The sequence below is a fragment of the Sinocyclocheilus anshuiensis genome, unplaced genomic scaffold (genome assembly GCF_001515605.1).
Source record: "Sinocyclocheilus anshuiensis isolate Anshui unplaced genomic scaffold, SAMN03320099.WGS_v1.1 scaffold190, whole genome shotgun sequence".
Lineage (NCBI taxonomy): Eukaryota > Metazoa > Chordata > Actinopteri > Cypriniformes > Cyprinidae > Sinocyclocheilus > Sinocyclocheilus anshuiensis.
Window position 1 is genome coordinate 1,047,223 of NW_015547663.1, and position 18,666 is coordinate 1,065,888.

Here is an 18,666-nt window from a genome sequence, read left to right on the forward strand (position 1 = left end):
AATGAGATGAGATGTTGAGAAATTTACAGAATCACATTTTTAAGTCAACTGTTGTGGAAACAGATCCCATACAAACGTTATTTTATTTATTATTATTATTATTTTGCAAGGTGCAAGGCGCGCGCTATACTTGACAATTTACGTAAATGTACATAGCAACTTCCCTCTTCAAGTAACCACACCATCACAACCTCTAGCTGGGTCTGACCACTGATCTATAAATAAGTGGGTCTGACCTTTTCTCACAATCGATCTAACTATGACCCTTAGTGGCTCTACCCAGAATTACAGCACTGCCATGACAGCGTTTGGCAGCTCAGCTGTCAATACAGCTTTCACCTCAAGTGCAGTCACAGTGCTGGCCATAGGTTGCGTTGTGGGCAGTTTCAAGGACGAGTGCCGGTTTCCAGTACGCAAAAGACGTCAAATTCATCAGTGATGGCGCAACAAAGGCATTTTCTTGAGGTAAAACATTCCTCGTTGCATACCACGTTTTGTCCGCGGATTCCGTTTCGTTTTGATGCACAATGAAGGTGGGCGCATGGGTTGGTTAGCAAGCTAGCATAAGGGAAAGGGGCAGCTCAATGAGCCCAATGCAGCGAACCGGCAAAACCAAATTACTGTAAATCTAAATTAAAATGTATGGTATTTTTGGGGTTGACCGCTTACAGTCAGTACCGTTATCTGTCTTAAATGAATTTCACATAAAAACCTTTAGTAACGTTAACTGTTTAACGTTAACCCCGTCGTTTTATTTAAAACACACCGTTTACAGTTGCAGTGTTTGCAAATGCAGTGCTTTCAGGTCGAAACGTCCTGACTCTGCATGCGGCTCAAGAGATAAGACTGTTCTTGGCAGTTTGCTCGAGCCCAACGTGGTTGAGTTGACAAAGATTCAGTTAAAGGCAGTCAGTCAGGGGTGCGTTTCCCAAAAGCAACAATGGTCGCAAGTTCCGTCGTTACCAATAGAGTTCAATGGAACGAACCACCATAGTTAGCTAACGATGCTTTTGGGAAACGCACCTCAGACTAGCATGCAGCTACAGTAGCGAGAGACGCGTGCATTCATAAACGGCGTTCAAGGCGCGAATACGGTACAACATAGGGCATGGAACTCTTACATATTAAGTATTTTTTAACAAATGGTCAGTGAAAGGTGCTTAACCTTCAGAAGATGGCGATGATCAAACTTTAGGAGGTCAGACAGAAAATTATGTGAGCTATTTTATTTATTTTTCATAGGGTTTGTCATTTATACCATCTTGTGTTTTTTTTCTGCAGTTAACATTAAATACACATCAAAATTAAATAGACAATGTATACTGAAAAAAGGTAATATTAATGTAAACTGAAAAATGAACTGCATAATAAAATCTGCACCTGAATGGAAGCTTTCACTTCGATTAATGCAACTGGAACCGAAATGTTGTTAGTGGGACAGGCCAAAATCACAATATAGATGGAGATACAGATATTTCTTTAAACTCTAGATATTTTTAATGCTAGGTTCATTTTTTGTTAGATCATGGGTAAACGCATCTATTAGATGTCACAACAACATGATGTTTATCCTCTGATCTTTAAAAGGGGACATGCATCTTGCATGTTGACAGTACCATTATATTGACGTTTGGTCTTACCAGTTTTATTTGATGATTTGTGCATGCTGATAAAACTATTAATAATAGCCCTTCTCCATAGTGCATTCAGTTGAAATGTACCGTTTCTAGTCGCTCTCATGGAAAGAAACAAAATTATGTAACCGAAAAATGCTAAATAACATTTAAATTGCAAATTTAGTATGTATACTACTTTAAATAAATGCACATTATTACATTAATTAAATATTATGAAGCTTATCCTACTGAAACTAAAAGACTAATAATGTTATGCATTCTATCTTTTATTTTAATTTTATTTTGACTAATTTCTAAATTAATTTGTTTAATTTAAGTGTGACACTTAAAGCATGAAATGAAACAAAAAAATCAGTTTTCTAAATGCATGTTATACTGTAGATCTTGTGAACAATTAAAAATTTGTTGACCTTGTTATGTTTAATCAGAATGTCATAACTGGATCTTCTGGTGAAAACGACAGACTTCTCTCTCGTGAGTGATGAATGCTGGACGTCTAATTTAGTCCGCTTAAAGGAACACGACACTATTTTTGAAAATAGGCTAATTTTCCAACTCCCCTAGAGTTAAACAGTTGAGTTTTACCGTTTTCGAATCCATTCAACCGATCTCCGGGTCTGGCGGTAGCACTTTTAGCTGTAGCTTAGCATAGATAATTGAATCTGATTAGACCGTTAGCATCTCGCTCAAAAATGACCAAAGAGTTTCTATATTTTTCCTATTTAAAACTTGACTCTTCTGTAGTTACATCGTGTACTAAGACCGACGGAAAATGAAAAGTTGCGATTTTCTAGGCCGATATGGCTAGGAACTATACTCTCATTCCGGCGTAATAATCAAGGAACTTTGCTGCCGTACCATGGGTGCAGCAGGCGCAATGATATTACGCAGCGCCTGAAAATAGGCTTATTGGAAGTTACCTAGCTGGGGACTATTTTCAGGCGCTGCGTAATATCATTAACGTATCCACGTGACGCAGCTGACAGAATAGCATACGCGGTTTATGTTCAGTGGATATTCTCCAAAATGGCACCAGAGTGACGCGGAGGAGACATTTTATTCCATTTACTCCATTTTTGAGTGCCACATCTGAAAATCCAATCAATAACCAATGCATATCCAACTCCCTGGCCTACTTCTATTTTTTGTTGTTGTTTTTTTTACGTCAATCTGATATTCCCTGACTTTATCTGATATTCCATTAAATCGAACTATATTACCCAAGTTATCAAGTTTTTCATTATTTTGTAATGGCTAATCCTTCCTGCTAGTTTAATAAATTCCACAACCTGTCTTTTTGATTACTCATTAACAAATTAATACTTAAACTTCTGAATAATGTAGGTTTGTTATGGAATGTTGTTATGGTTCGGTTGAAATATGTATTATTTCAATATACAGTAATGGTGGATTGTCATTGCCTTGTGTGTGCGCATGTGCTTGTTCTTTTTTCTTCTTGTTTTATAGTTCAGATGAACAGATTGCGGGACAGATTAACCCACTGCCCTGCATTGCTGGTGGATTTACCCATCAAATTCGATTATGTTTAAAAGCTAGTGGCAGCTACTCTGGCTTACAGCACCATTGACATGGAGTGTGTGTTTGTTGACAGTGTAGATGACCGTTTTTTACTCCATAACCAACTGTAAAGGAAAATGCTCTAATCCACAATGAAAACAGTAAGATGCATAGCTCTAGTATGGTACATAGTAGGTAACCTAATTTGGCAAATATGATTTATAGGGTCGGTTTGACATTTTAAAGTAGTGAAGGATTGCTTTAAAAATGTAGATCATACAGCATTATTTTCAGACAGGGCCCATTCAGCAACTTTTAAAAGTTTCACAGCCAGTCCAGGGCTATTATTCACATTGTCTCTTTGAGCAGGTCTCCTCTCTGTGGGATTTGACATCCAGCCACACTTTCTCAGAAAATGTGGTTGTCTTTTCTCCTTTCTCATCAGTGTTCTGTTCTGGTCGCCTATTGGTGTAGATCACATCAGGCAATGCAGGCAGGGCTTCCAGAGTTCAATGAACTCTCATTTAGCAGCTGCGTTGTGGCTCGCCGTACACCTCTCTCTGTCTCTTTCTCCCCAGGCTCGTTCAGCATGTGCTCTGCGTCTTGCTTGGGGTTGTTATTCATTGTAGAAGAGATTAGCCCATCTTTTCCTCCCTCCCTCCTGCCAGCTTGGTTTGCTCCAGTCATTCATGCAAAGACCCACTCTTCTGCTGACCCACTTCCACCCTAATGAAAGCATGTGATTGAGTCCTCTTAATTACATTACTGTGTCAATCAAGAACTATAGGCAAAAGTGATTAAAGTATATTATATTAAACGTATAAGTATATGGAATATTAAACGATGAGTTTTCAAGCAGTTGGTAACCACATTTTATGGGACATTCAGATGTTTTGGAAGGTAATATCTTTAAGGCACAGTTATGCCCAGACAGGCGCAATATATATAGTCAGTATTATATCAGTTACAGGCTGATATTGCAATTTTCAAAAATTGTTGTTTATTGGTTATTATTTTTAACAGTCTATTAGATAATCAATTGTGCATGCTCATTTCTGCTATTTTTACACTTAGATTACTTTGCTGTCATCTAATGCTCAATTAAAATGAATATAACAAACGCTTGTAATTTAATAGTTAAATGTTTGTTGAATCTAACAAATTTCTAAATGATTATCTATTTTTCATATTTTACATTATCCAAATTTTGTGACACACAAATTCACATATAGCACTTAAAAGATATATTTTTATTTTTTATTTTAACATCAGCCATTTATCAATTATCAGCCATAACATTAAAATAATTATCGGTCAGTTTTATTAACAGATTTTTTTCTGTTGGTGTGGGCTCTTTGATTTGCATGTAAGCTCTTTTTCCACCACATAATTTTATACACATAATATCTTATAATTCAGCCTTTTTCCTCTCAATTCTGATTTTACATCTCCAAATTGTTTTTGTTTTCCAAAAAGCTAATTGTGATTTTTTTTTTTCACTATTCTGATGTTTTTCTTGCAGTTGCCGTTTAAAATTGCAAGTGAACACCTTTCACCACTCATGTTTAATAAATTGTGAAAATCTAGATGCATATTCTGTTAGATGCCAAATAAAGATCTGCATATACGCATAATGAAGTAGAGCATGCATATAATTGCTATTGTAGCCATTGCCATTTTGACCTATTGCACTATAGCAATAATCAAAACAAAATCTTGATCCCTTTTTTTCTACCCATGACGCACAAAAGATTCAAGAAAAACATCAAGAATATGGCCTCAGTGTATTCTAGAAATGGACTAAACGGTCCCACTGCGGTTTCTGTAATGCCCGTGTGTGCTGCTGATGGAGTGTTTTGAAGAAGTGCAGTCACAGAGGAAATAAGAAGAACCCATAATAATAGAGACAACTGTAAACTGTGTTTGACCACAAGAGGAAATGAAAGTCAGAGCCTTTAAACTTCATGTCTAATTTTTCGATAATTTATGAAGTTCCTCCATCTCGCCTTGTGCTTTTATGGCACAACCAATTGTTAGTTAAAAAGATAGACATATGTAAGTTTCAAATAGCTTTCTTATGCATGTGCAAGATCTCTCATGTGGTTTTCAAAGGGTACATTCTGCACCCTCAATTTGGCACAAGCTTTTTTCCACAGCTCATCTTCCATAAATATATTGCTTTGCAGGAGCACAGGCACCGTTTGGGTTTGCTGTGACTACTAGGCCTGTCGCGATAATTAAATAACCGTCTAATCGCGATTATTTGATCTAACCGCGGTTGTTTCAGACAACCGCAATTATTGTGCTTTTTATACGAGACAAGGGGGAGTCATACACCAAAAGAAACAGAAGAGCACCAGTTTGCTTTTCATGCACTGTATAGCCTATACAGGGCTCCAGACTCATTCTTCCCACTGGTCGCTCTTTTTCTACTAACTTTCTCAGCTGGTCGCACAAGCACATGATTTGGTCGCAATATTTATTTATTTAAATTTTTTTGCGCTACAACATGGGATTATGCAATGCATGCTGATGAACTTTTATCATAGTTTATAGTTATCTGGAAACGAAAGTGGTTTCATTCAACCCGTTCTTTATCATCAGTAGTATTATTTGTGATTTGAATTTTGTGGGCTTCGGATGCTTTCACTTACGAATTCGCGATCTTGTTGTCACTGTTTTGCTTGCATACATCTACACACCTTTCATTTTTTAAGACTAAAACAAAAGATGGATTCATTGTTATTCTTAATTAAAAAGCACAACAACAATAAATCAGTAAGATACAATGACAAACTAGCTTACAAAACGTTTAACAAAAACGAATAAGATGAGGCATGGCACACACCACATGCTGTATTATATACCGACTAATAAATTACAGAACGTTTAGCAAACACTGAGGAATCAAATAAATAAAAGAGAGCCTCCATAGCGTAATGTGAGGTAAACAGCAAAAATGACAAGCTTTTCAAAAATGAAAACAAAAAGAAAAGTAAAACTAACGGTGACAGTGCTTGCATGTTTTTTCCCCCCACAAGAATCCAGCATGTTCACCTTCTCTGGTTTAAGAAGCGGTCTTTTACTTGACTTTCGCTTGAAAACCATCCATCGTTTCCTCAATATGCGCGTCATTTTTGTTGCGCGCAGCTGCGCGCTCGTGCTGACGTGGCGAGTATACTCTCTAAGTGTTGTTTCGTTATGCTTTCAGTTTCGTTTGCCGTTTGATGTGGCAATATTGATGCTCATATGCAACAGAAATTGCAGCGCTTATGAGTTGACCAACACGGTGGTTGCTCCAGTGCGACCGCACACAAAATTTACTCGCACAGGCAGAAAAAATGGTCCCAGTCTGGAGCCCTGCACTACATCATCTGAAGCCATTCCATATCTTAATGTGAGGGACAGAATTTAGGTTTGCTGCAGCTGTCAGTTATTCTCCGCTCAGCATTCAAACAGCACGTCACGTTCAGTTATGACAGTCAGCACGGTAAAACTCTCTCTCCAAGATGATATATTCCCATTATAATACTTTAAGATTAAGGAAGGAAGGAATTATCACAAACAGAAAAATTATTAGAAGCCTTTCTTTTTCTCATGATTTCTATCTTATATTCATGAGTGCATTTTGTAAGAATACAAATAGTTAACAGAATAAACATGTTTAATTTGTATAATGTGCACCAAAGATTTTTTTTTTCAAGATATTGTTTTTGCTGCTAAATTATACAGTCAGCTAGTTTAATTTCATAGCTTATATATTTTTGCCTTTATATATTTTTACCTTTGTTTCTTTGTTTGTTTTGAATATGCGCCCTCTAGCGGTGAAAACTTACATACTGTGCCTTTAAGTAAAGTTGCCATCAGCTGTAACAATTAGTCAAATGAAACTTTGTAAAGACCCACTATCTTTTTTTTTGCTTAGATCTGAGACCTGTGGAACTTGACCTGTCTTTGTGTGTGTCTGTTTGTGTGGCGTTCAGGCGACCATAGCAGAGAAGCTGAGTCACAGATGCCCGTACTGTGAGGCTGTGTTTGCCACCAAGGTGCGTCTTCAGAAGCACAAGCTGTGGAACCACCCAGAAAGGGTCACCATGGAGAACACACAAACAGAAAAATTATTAGAAGCCTTTCTTTTTCTCATGATTTCTATCTTATATTCATGAATGTATTTTGTAAGAATACAAATAGTTAACAGAATAAACATGTTTAAATTGTATAATGTGCACCAAAGATTTTTTTTTTCAAGATATTGTTTTTGCTGCTAAATTATACAGTCAGCTAGTTTAATTTCATAGCTTATATATTTTTATTCAAATGTAGTTTTTCTCTAATGAGGAAGTGAGTATTTAGTGGATTGCGTTTAACAAAGGGTTTAAACGAGGGACCATTAGTTCCACAAGCACAGTATTGATATTTTGTAGTGGTGTAGAAAAAAAATAGTGCTGGTGTTGGATCGGTATTGGCCAATTCTTAGATTTTGGAATACTCTATGTAATCTTACACTGCAAAATAATAACTTGAAAAGATTAAAAGATAACATCATAATTATTTACTGAACCCTTAAATTAGTCAACTATATAATGAAAGCCATAAAAACAGACAATTAATCGTGATAATTGGCATAATCGTCATAATCGCCAAAGCCCTAAAACAGACAATTTATCACAATAACCGTGACTATTTTTAGACAATTAATCGTCAGCCAAATTTCATAATCGTGACCGCCCTAGTGACTACCACCCTTCGAGTTTACCTCTGACCTGAACAGCTGCAATATATTGTGTGCTTCATCAGCCCCTTTTTATTTCAGCGTGTTTTCCGCAGGCGGAAGGCTGTAGCGCTTTAACATAACACCGGAGAGTAGACGCTCTCATCCATGGGTCAGCAAATCAGCAGATAAAAACAAGAGATTATGTAGCCGCAGGTCACCCAGGACATTATGATCGAGATGCAGAGGTAAGAAGAGTGGCCGTGTCTTCTTACGTCGCACGTGCGCTCGGTTTTGGCAACCGTGAGGTTAGCTGACGGTGTCTCGTGTGTTTTGAGCTGTTGTCAAGCCTGTCGGATTTCTTTATCCCAAGGCGGCGAAGATCAGGAATGTAGACTGAGCCATTATGCACTGATCTTTGAACAAGCTCTGCTTGTTTTGTTGCCGTTCTACCTGAAATCTTTGTCAGAATGATCAGCTCACCTGAAACCACCGCAGCAGGTTTGGCGAACCTTATTTGTTTGCTGTGATTGGCTGAAACGCATCATCTAACATTCCTGGTATTCAGCTGCAGCTGAGCTGGAGGTGCCGTGTAGAATAGAAGACACAATGGTTTCACATTCTAGCTTTCTGTGGAATATTTTGCTGGCTGCGGTGATCTATTGTGAAAAGCTGTAACCAGAGCTTGTCCGTGCTTTGAGCTACATCACAGAGGGCGGCAATGGTCCTCTGCTTATTCTCTGTTTTTCTTTCCTTCCCACAGTTTTGTTGTTGATGTGTGGTTTGAAGAGAGGTGATGGATGTCCGCATGGTTCTGGGGGGTCCAGATAACATTCTCCTGGCCAATAATCCTGACGCAGGAAGTGGTTGTCTGAAGCATCCCTGTGAAGACCAGGTGAGTATGGAGAAACTAGGGCACACTAAAGAAAGCATGACTGTTGTTGCTTATGCTTGAAAGATTTTAACAAACCCTTAACCTTAAGTATTAAACCTCAGTGTGTAACTTGTCCTGTGCTGTTTGTGCTACAGACTTGAATGATACCTCAAATAATGAGGCCTGTTGAGGGTAGTTTATGATCTTGTGATCACACCTACATTTATAACCTCATTGACAATAAAACAAACCAAAATCCCATAGACCTGCAGTGAAGGAGGGATTTGAAACACACCAAGGATTAAAATATTATTGAGATTTAAGTGGTGTAGGTTATTTTGACTTGGGCCAGTAAGGAACCACGCAGAACAAAACAAAAACAATTTCTTTCTTTCGGGCGTTCGTTCTTTCTTTCCTCCTATGTATTTATTTATTTACTTACCTCAACGACTGTAATTATTATTATTTTTTTATATATTTATTTTTTACAATTCAATTTGTTTAAATTAATGAAATATATAAAGAAATAGCATTAACCTAGATTAATACTTGCTGTAAAAATTGTTAATTGTTAGTTCATGATACCTAATACATAACTAATGTCAACAAATGGAACGTTTTTGGAAGGTTAGGTTAATACGATTTATCTTGTTGCAGTGATCTTTTGTACAATAAACATTGTATTTGTCATGTAGGACAGAAGCTCCAGCCCGTCTGTCCTTCGTTCTGTGACCACCACATGGAAGGAGGGTCTGCTGAACAGGAAGAGACCATTTGTTGGAAGATGCTGTCACTCTTGCACACCCCTGAGTCAGGTTAGTTTGTTGAAGCTTTGGCATATTGACCGAATGCACATGTGTAAGAAACATCTGTAGTTACTACAGTTATGTGTTCCAGGAGAGGTTGTTCAATCCCAGCATCCCTTCACTAGGGCTCCGTAATGTGATTTACATCAATGAAACACACACAAGGTAAACATCAACCTCTTTTGGCTATAGACCTGATGGCTATGAATACATGACCACTTTCCTAATTATTTATCATAAGAATACTCACATTGCTTAGTTGCTTGCTGTATAGTATAATTCATTAACCTAGTTTAGTTTGTGATACGCCATTAATACCATAGCTGGGCAGATGTAGTTTCCCAAATGACCCGCCGTGTGTTTACATTCAAGTGTCAAATGGAAGGTTGTAGGTTTCTGTGAGGAGTGGAAAGTCAGGAAATAAATTATTAACACTATTTGTCAGGGGATATTATGTACCTAGATCACATGACAAGGACCAAAGGTGGTCTGAGCTGGTACTGCCAATCAGGGGAGGAAGTGGACAGTGCGTAATACAGCAGGAATAATTTGATATTGCCTATCAGCACGAAGGATTCTACCAAATGGCTCTAAAAATTGCACAAAAAAAGAGAACTGTTGAAACAGAATTATTGAGTCAATCAAATCAGTCTGATTCAGAAACAAATCATTAAGAAGGTTTTTCATGATTTTATCTAATTTCATGTTCTATAGAAGGAGCAACATGAGAATGAGTTGGTAAATAATGACAGAATTCTTAATTTTTTGTTTAAATATTCCTTTAAGTTAAATATACTATACATTAATACTCTTTAATACGTTCCATACTCGGCTATCATGTATTTTGTATACTGCAGACACAGAGGTTGGCTTGCACGGAGACTGAGTTATGTGCTGTTTGTCTTGGAGAGAGATGTCCGGAAAGACATGTTTGCTCGCAATGTGGTGGAGAATGTGCTTAACAACAGCAGGTACCAAGTGTTTAAAAGCAAGGAACAAGTGCAATGTAAAGTCTGTTTCTAAGCAGCAGGAATGCATCATAGCGTGCAGATTGACTGTGAGTGTTGTTGCTGTAGGCTGGAAAGTGCTATCGTGGAGGTAGCATCCGAGGGTGCCAGCACAGATGCAGAGTCTGGAGTGGATTCTAAAGCTGTCAGTAAAGTTAGGCGAAAGGCCAGAGGATTCCTGCAGGAAATGGTTGCCAACATCTCACCTGCCTTCATCAGGTACAGTTTTCATATAATGAAAAGCTACATTTTACACAAGGAAAACTTCAACCGATGAATCTAAATGCAAATTTACTTTTTTATATAGTAATTATGGAGTAACTCAATTCTATTACTATTATAATATTGTTTAAAATTTTGGGGGTAGTAAAGTACTTTTTAATGTCTCCTATGCCCACCGAGGCTGCATTTATTTGATCAAAAATGAAGTGAAACGGTAATATTGTGAAATATTATTACAACTTAAAAGAATAGTTTTATATTTTATTATATATTAAAATGTAATTTATTTATGTAATGGCAAAGTTTAATTTTTTTTTTAAATTCAGCAGCCATTATTCCAGTTGTCAGTGTCACATGAAATAATTTTAATATGCTAATTATTCTTCAGAAATCATTTTAATATGCTAATTATTTTTCAGAAATAGGGTTGGGTATCGAGAACTTTTGATTTCAATTTCTGTACCTGACATTTGTTCAGTTTTATTTATTTATGCTATTGCTAATTAATTTGTTTACTTGTCTTTAACAATTTAATGTTTGAAATTTATGTTAGTCTAGTTGTTTTTTTCTGTGGTATTTTTTTTATAAAACCATAGACATAAAACAGAATAAATATGTTTGACATCTAAATATTTGACTTAATTTGTTTAATGGATTTTTTTATCTTTTTGGAATCGGAATTAGGAATCGATAAGCAGAATCGGAATCGATAAAATTCAAACGATAACCAACCCTATTCAGAAATCATTTTAATATGCTAATTATTTTTCAGAAATCATTTTAATATGCTAATTGGTGCTCAAGAAGTTTTCTTATTAATATCGATGTTGAAAACAAATGTGCTACTTAATATTTCTGTGGAAACCATGATACATTTTTTCAGGATTCATTTGAAAGTTCAAAATATTTATTTCAAAATAGAATTTTTTGTAACAGTGTAAAAATCTTTACTGTCACTGTTGATCAATTTAATGTGTCTTTGCTGAATCAAAGTATTAATTTAAAATACTAAATTAAAATAAAAAAAATCTTACTTTATATTTTAAATTATGTTTTAAAGGGCACCCATTATGCCCCTTTTTACAAGATGTAATATTGGTCTTGGGTGTCCCCAGAAGTTTCAGCCCAAAATACCCAACAGATCATTTATTATAACAGCTGGAAAATGTCATTTTTGGGGTGTGTCTAAAAAAGAGCTGTTTTGGAGTGTATCGCTTTAAATGCAAATGAGCTGCATATTCCCGCCCCGTCTCCAGAAGAGGGCGTCACGTATACGTCTCTCTTCGTTGCATATCTACAGCAATAAACAGCCGGTAGAAGCAACATAACTGAGAGCGAGAGAACCGGTGTTCAGCCGTACATATGGGAAGTCAAATGCACTGAAAGTGGAACGAAACAGCGCGATGTTCCAGAGCTCGCGCCGTGCTGATGACCAATTGACTGAGCCGCGCTACGAACGGCGCAAACTAATCTCACAAGTGCGCCGCTGATCAGTTAAAAAAATATACTTAATGTACGCACACAAATACGGTTAAAACACTAAGCACTATAACAACATGACATTCACAAAGGAGTCTGGAGTGATAAACGTATTTAGATAGATTTCGAGGCGCATTACCTTGAAAAATGAAAGTAATCCACTGCGTCCTCAGCAGCTCAGATGTTGGGAGAAAATGAGAACTCTTATGTTCATTCTTACATGCAAACACAGAGCATTGGGATTGCTTGCAAGATGTTGACGTTACAGCTGCTCGAGCGCAGAGAAAATGGAGGACAGCGTACAACCGCTGAGGGCGGAAACTATAGCAATGCAGAGCTGTCAATCAACCCCCGTAGCCCGGCCCTTCTCAATGTGACGTCACACTGCGTGAGAATCAAAATGGCAGGCCTAGTGAGACAAAATGAGGAGTGGGTGGATTTTTATCATTGTAGGGTGGTTGTGTTCACACACTGCCAACACACATTTATGTCCAAACACCATGTAAAAGTGGATTTTGCATAGTAGGTGCCCTTTAAATAATACAGATTTGTATATTATATATTAGAAACAAATCCTAGATCTTCTCTTTCTCTTTGTCTCTTTTAGATTAACAGGATGGGTGTTGTTGAAATTGTTTAATGGATTCTTCTGGAGCATTCAGATCCATAAAGGTCAGCTGGAGATGGTGAAGAAAGCTGCATCTGAGGTCAGACATCTACATCCTAGGGCTGGACAATAATTCAATATCAATATGTATCGCGATATTATTTTTTTCAATAACGGTGATATGATTTTTAAACACATTTCCGATATTTCGATATACATTACCAGTTTCCCATACATTTATTTATTTGTGCCATTTGACTTCGTTGAATAAACATGAGCACTGCACGTTTCAAAATCATAACACGGCGCGGGTGTTTTATATGAATGTATTATATCGTGATATAAATTTTGGCCATATCGTCCAGCCCTACTACATCCCGCCCAATATGGGCATTTCTTCTTATCTGCACTACCACACATATTGTAACTACTCCCAAAACAGCCACAGATAAAACCATCAGTTGACAAACTCACTTATTACAAGATACACAAATAAACAGTTCATTAACAAGCAATGTCTATCCACCACCTTTTTTATGTATATTTAATGTAATATAATGGGTGGACAATTACAGGTGTAGATTTATAGAGTTATCTTGAAGTATAACAAACATTTTATTGTGTGTCTTCCAGTACAATGTTCCCCTGGTCTTCCTTCCTGTTCACAAGTCCCACATAGACTACCTGCTCATCACCTTCATCCTGTTCTGTCACAACATCAAAGCCCCTCACATCGCAGCCGGCAACAACCTTAACATCCCCATCTTAAGGTACAAAGTCATGATGATCTTGTCATTCATTTTTTTTAAGATGTATAGTATTTCGACAATAGACAGGCAAACTGATATTTGAATATAACACTGGTATGTATACGTTGTACTTCCTCAGCACTCTAATACGGAAACTCGGAGGATTTTTTATTCGTCGTAAACTGGATGAGACTTCAGACGGGAAGAAGGATGTGTTATACAGATCACTGTTACATGCAGTAAGTCCACAGAGATTTCAGATCAACATATTTGCATAGTGGTGTTATGTTTTAAAGTTTCAAAGCAGATTTACAGCAAGTTGTACCTTAACATCCTAAAGCCCACAGTGAAAACATGGCAAGGAAACTACCGAAGATTTTAGGTAGTGAAGGGAAAAAACCTTCAGAGGAACCAACTCCTCCGCTCTTACTATAAGTGCACATACATTACTGTTCAAAAATTTTGGGTCAAACCTCTGGTACTTGCTCTCTATTTCAGAGAAAATGGCTTGGAGTTTCAGTTTGGCTACTTTGCAAATAAAAAAAAGTGTGCAAGTAGTAGCTGGGTGTGGTAGGATTAGGGCTGCCCCCTAATAGTCGACCAGAAGACCTTAGTCGATCAAAATTTCACTTAATCGCAGAAAAAAAGATTCCACAGGAAGTGGCGAAGTCATGCAGTCCGTGACGGACAGATTATTAACAGCTGGTCTGTGTGATAATTACAGTACATTGGTCAGGACACGCAAACTTTCATTACGATCATTAACCTAAAATGTGGCTTACCATCTGAAACATGTAAGTAGCAGCAACATTACGTAGCTGCTCCCTCTAACATGAACCTAGAAAAATCTGCGCTATTCAAGTGTTTGTGCAGAGTGTGGAAGCTGAACATTTTTGAATTCCATCATTTTTGCTCATAGAGATAAGAGTAATACATCTTTCAAATGTGTAAAAGGTCTACTTTCATTTGTGTGCACTCACAACAAACATAACAAAACATTGTGCTTTGTAAAATAATAAAAGCAAAGAGGGTGCGCTTTCTGCCGTCTAGGTCTCTGTGAACTTGAGCGCGTAAAAAAAAAATGTAACCATAACTCTGTGTTTGCCTTACAGATATGAAAAATATATCTATAGAAAATGTCTACTTTTAAAAGAACTAATTCAAATGGAAAATAAATACTTTTAGATTATGTAATCTGTATGAAATGTGCACGTCCACTGCAGAAAATACAGAAAACACGTATCAATGGATTATTATAAAGTTAAGGCAGTCGTCTTGCTGTTTTTTTTTCCTGACGCATTCATAATCATTATTTCTGCCGGTGTACTTTATGCGTGCGATTGAGCGCTGATAGGCTATAGGCAATTAAAGGCTCATTAATTATATTTATCCTGTTTATTAAGTTTATTAATATAAACGTGCGTTTAGTTGACTAATCGCTTAAAATGAACGTCTACTAGTCGACCAGAAAAATCTTTAGTCGATGGGCAGCCCTAGGTAGGATATTATCTTGTGAGCGACAGGAAACTGGAGCAGCTGTAATATGGTCTGCTGTAGTGCTTTTGTTAAAGTGACATGGTGATTGTCATTGCAGAGACTGTAGAGAGACTTGTGATTAGAGGTGGCTGTCACAGGAAGCTGATGGATTACTCCTGCATTATTCATGCTGTCTCCTGTTGAGCACCACATTACCACAATGGGCTGCTTTAATTACAGGGAATTTGCAAAGGGAGGGTCATGGATCTTAAGGATTGTAATATTCGTGGTGGGTTATTCTTCTGTTTCCCTCTCAATTTCAGTACACGGAAGAGTTGTTGCGGCAGCAGCAGTTTTTGGAGGTGTATTTAGAGGGCACACGCTCTCGCAGCGGGAAGCCATCTCCAGCACGTGCGGGCATGCTCTCAATCGTGGTTGACGTACTCTGTGCCAACAGCATCCCTGATGTTCTGATCATGCCTGTAGGCATCTCTTATGACCGCATTATAGAGGGAAACTACAACAGCGAGCAGCTGGTATGTGGGGATATCCAACAGGAAGTTGATATTAAGTTCACTCATATTGTCACTCAAAGTTTCTTGAATCAAAAACAGACACTCTGACCCATAGAATTATATATTATATTATATTATATAGAATTGTATATTATATCAAAACTTAAAAAATGTTTTGTGTTCCATAAAAGATTGGTTGATGGCAGTTTTTTTTTTTTTCCCCCAATTTTTATGTAGCTAACTTTTTGTGTTCCATAAAAGATTGTTATTTTTATTTTAGCATAATTTAATGATTAAAGGGGTCATATGATGCCCATGTCGAGACAAAAACATTAAAACCCATTAAAAACTAGGCATTTGTTGCATCCAGTGGGGACATAATTACGGATTATAATGACTTATACTGTCTTTTTACGTGTTGCATCGCGCCGTGTAAACATAAAACCATGTCTGCATTTGTGATCGGAGAAATGACAAACAACAAGCGCTACTGTATTTCCTCAGCGACCAGCACGGATCAGCTCCAGGCATGACGAAGCGGATCTCGTCCTCTTTTGGAAGGCCAATCAAAGTAGTTTCGCTTTCACAACAAAACACAGCGCCTTCACGACATGGCAGCGGCAGCAACAATAATACAGCGAGAATAAAGTTATGCCGCCTTTCTTTGCGTGAACATTTGGGCAAATCTTCCCACATCGTGACGTAGACATGTGGGGGCGTGTTAGAACGAGCCGTTTTAGGTAGGCGTAGTTGACTCTTAACTTTTATAAAGAATATCGCTTTGGATTTGGGGCTTTAGTCTTTGCAACTTTACAGATCTTCTTTATGCACTAAGAGCTTGTAACACTCCAAAGAGAAAGGAACAATTGAAATCGCATCATATGACCCCTTTAATTATATAAAGACTAAATTTAAAAAAAATCTTTTATGGAACATGGAACACACACAGGTTTTTTTTTTTTAATTGTTGAATTTTTTATATAATAATAGTAATGATAGTCATTACTGTTTTTATTATTACTAATATAGTAATAAAAATTGGTGTAAAGTAGTGTTCACGTCTAAATTTTCAAATATAACTGATATAATTGTGATGTTTTGTGCAACTCTAGTCTACATAATACATTAAAGGAAAAGCCTATGTTCATGCTATGCACCTTTTAACTAAAAACTGTTGTATTTGTGTTCACTGCCAAATGTTCTTGGTCACATTTTATTTTGAGCTCCAAGTCTCGCTATTAACAAACCATTAAATACGACTTTTGCCCTAAATAACCTCCTAATTGGCTGTTTATTAATAGTTAGTAATGTAGTTGTTAAGTTTAGGTATTGGGTAGGATTAGGGATGTAGAATATGGTCATGCATGCAGAATATGGCTGTATAAGTACTAATAAACAGCCAATATGTAATAATAGGCATGCTAAGGGAAGTCGTGGCCTAATGGTTAGAGAGTCGGACTCGTAATCCAAAGGTTGCGGGTTCGAGTCTCGTACCGGCAGGGATTGTAGGTGGGGGGAGTGAATGTACGGCGCTCTCTCCCACCTTCAATACCACGACTGAGGTGCCCTTGAGCAAGGCACCGAACCCCCAACTGCTCCCAGGGCGCCGCAGCATAAATGACTGCCCACTGCTCCCGGGTGTGTGTTCATGGTGTGTGTGTGTTCACTGCTGTGTGTGTGCACTTTGGATGGGTTAAATGCAGAGCACTAATTCCAAGTATGGGTCACCATACTTGGCCACATGTCACATCACTTTTTCACTAATAAGCATCTAGTTAATAGTGAGAATGGGTCCCTATACTAAAGTGTTACCATGTTTTTTTTTATTATTCTATTCAAATTCTATCATCGGTCTTTGCTTAATGTTCCCGCTGTTCTCCTCACTTCAGGGCAAACCTAAGAAGAATGAGAGTCTATGGGGAATTGCCTGTGGCGTGTTCAGGATGCTCCGGAAGAATTACGGCTGTGTGCGTGTGGATTTCACACAGCCCTTCTCCCTTAAGGTCAGAGGAGCTCATCTGATCTTGACTGAATACATAGCGGATCTCTCCCCTGATGTCTGGATCTTTCTTCTCCATTTCTTTAGGAATACCTAGACACACAGCGCAGTCGCCATCTCCAGACCTCTCTCACGCTGGAGCAGATCCTTCTCCCCACCATCGTCGCTGCACAGTATGGCCTTTAGACTGCCAGCAACCAACATAATCATGTGGACTGCTGTTTATTAGTATGTAGAAAGATGTATGTGGCTAATGGGATTATGTTCAATTATGTTTTTTCTTTGCAGACCTGATCAGGCTGTTTTTAATGGAGAAGATGAGGATCATGTGAATTCTAGAGACCTGTCAGATGAGCCCTGGAGGAGGCAGGTCATCGCTAACCTGGCCAAGCACGTTCTCTTCAGTAAGGGCACTTAAAAGGCAATGATACATGAATAGTTTCTTAGGCAGTGGGTGATTTTTGAAGCATTGACGGTGGTGGATTGGGTAAAATCGCTGTTTATGTGGGGTCAGCAATTGTAAAATGAAAAATGGCAGTGCTGCTCATCTCTCACCTGTCTGGAAAACTTGCTTGTATATCATGGCCTACAGAATCACTGACATACAAAATAAAACTCTGAATACATGGGCTCATTGTTCAGATCAAAAAGATGCAAAAAGTCTCTTTCTAACATCATAATTGCCAAAGAAAACCAAAGCCTCTTCTCAAACAACTAGTGAGTGAATTTAACAAAGTTGAATACATAGCGGATCTCTCCCCTGATGTCTGGATCTTTCTTCTCCATTTCTTTAGGAATACCTAGACACACAGCGCAGTCAATGGCACATTTTATCTGTAAAAGAAAACATGCCTAGTAATTCTGCACACCTGAATATAAGGAGTTTTTCCACTTCCAGTCTTCATGGACAATTATATATCACTTATAAATGATTAAATACAAAATCAATAGTAGTTATTAAGATTGATGTGGTTTGGAATTGGTAAAATGTGCTTGGGAAAAAATATAATCAGAATATCAACGTGCCTAATAATTATGCACGCGGCGTGTATGTATATATATATAT

The 18,666-nt window shown here is 37.6% G+C and overlaps 1 protein-coding gene across 4 annotated transcripts in view; it reads left to right on the plus strand.

The window, feature by feature from the left end:
- The first annotated feature begins 282 nt into the window (after positions 1-282).
- gpam (glycerol-3-phosphate acyltransferase, mitochondrial) overlaps positions 283-18,666 on the plus strand; it is a 27,669-nt gene continuing 9,285 nt past the window's right edge. Inside the window, exons 1-13 of one of the 4 annotated variants that reach the window (XM_016504790.1) lie at positions 283-465; positions 8,630-8,761; positions 9,436-9,555; positions 9,638-9,711; positions 10,404-10,517; positions 10,623-10,772; positions 12,862-12,961; positions 13,495-13,631; positions 13,750-13,849; positions 15,410-15,622; positions 17,491-17,604; positions 17,688-17,773; positions 17,889-18,004. In XM_016504790.1, the coding sequence (XP_016360276.1) occupies positions 8,663-8,761; positions 9,436-9,555; positions 9,638-9,711; positions 10,404-10,517; positions 10,623-10,772; positions 12,862-12,961; positions 13,495-13,631; positions 13,750-13,849; positions 15,410-15,622; positions 17,491-17,604; positions 17,688-17,773; positions 17,889-18,004 (1,423 nt within the window). In that variant the 5' untranslated portion in view covers positions 283-465; positions 8,630-8,662. Of the gene's footprint in view, positions 466-989; positions 1,216-7,908; positions 8,115-8,629; positions 8,762-9,435; positions 9,556-9,637; positions 9,712-10,260; positions 10,285-10,403; positions 10,518-10,622; positions 10,773-12,861; positions 12,962-13,494; positions 13,632-13,749; positions 13,850-15,409; positions 15,623-17,490; positions 17,605-17,687; positions 17,774-17,888; positions 18,005-18,666 lie in introns of those variants that run through there. The other 3 variants (XM_016504791.1, XM_016504792.1, XM_016504794.1) reach the window with 3 other exon arrangements.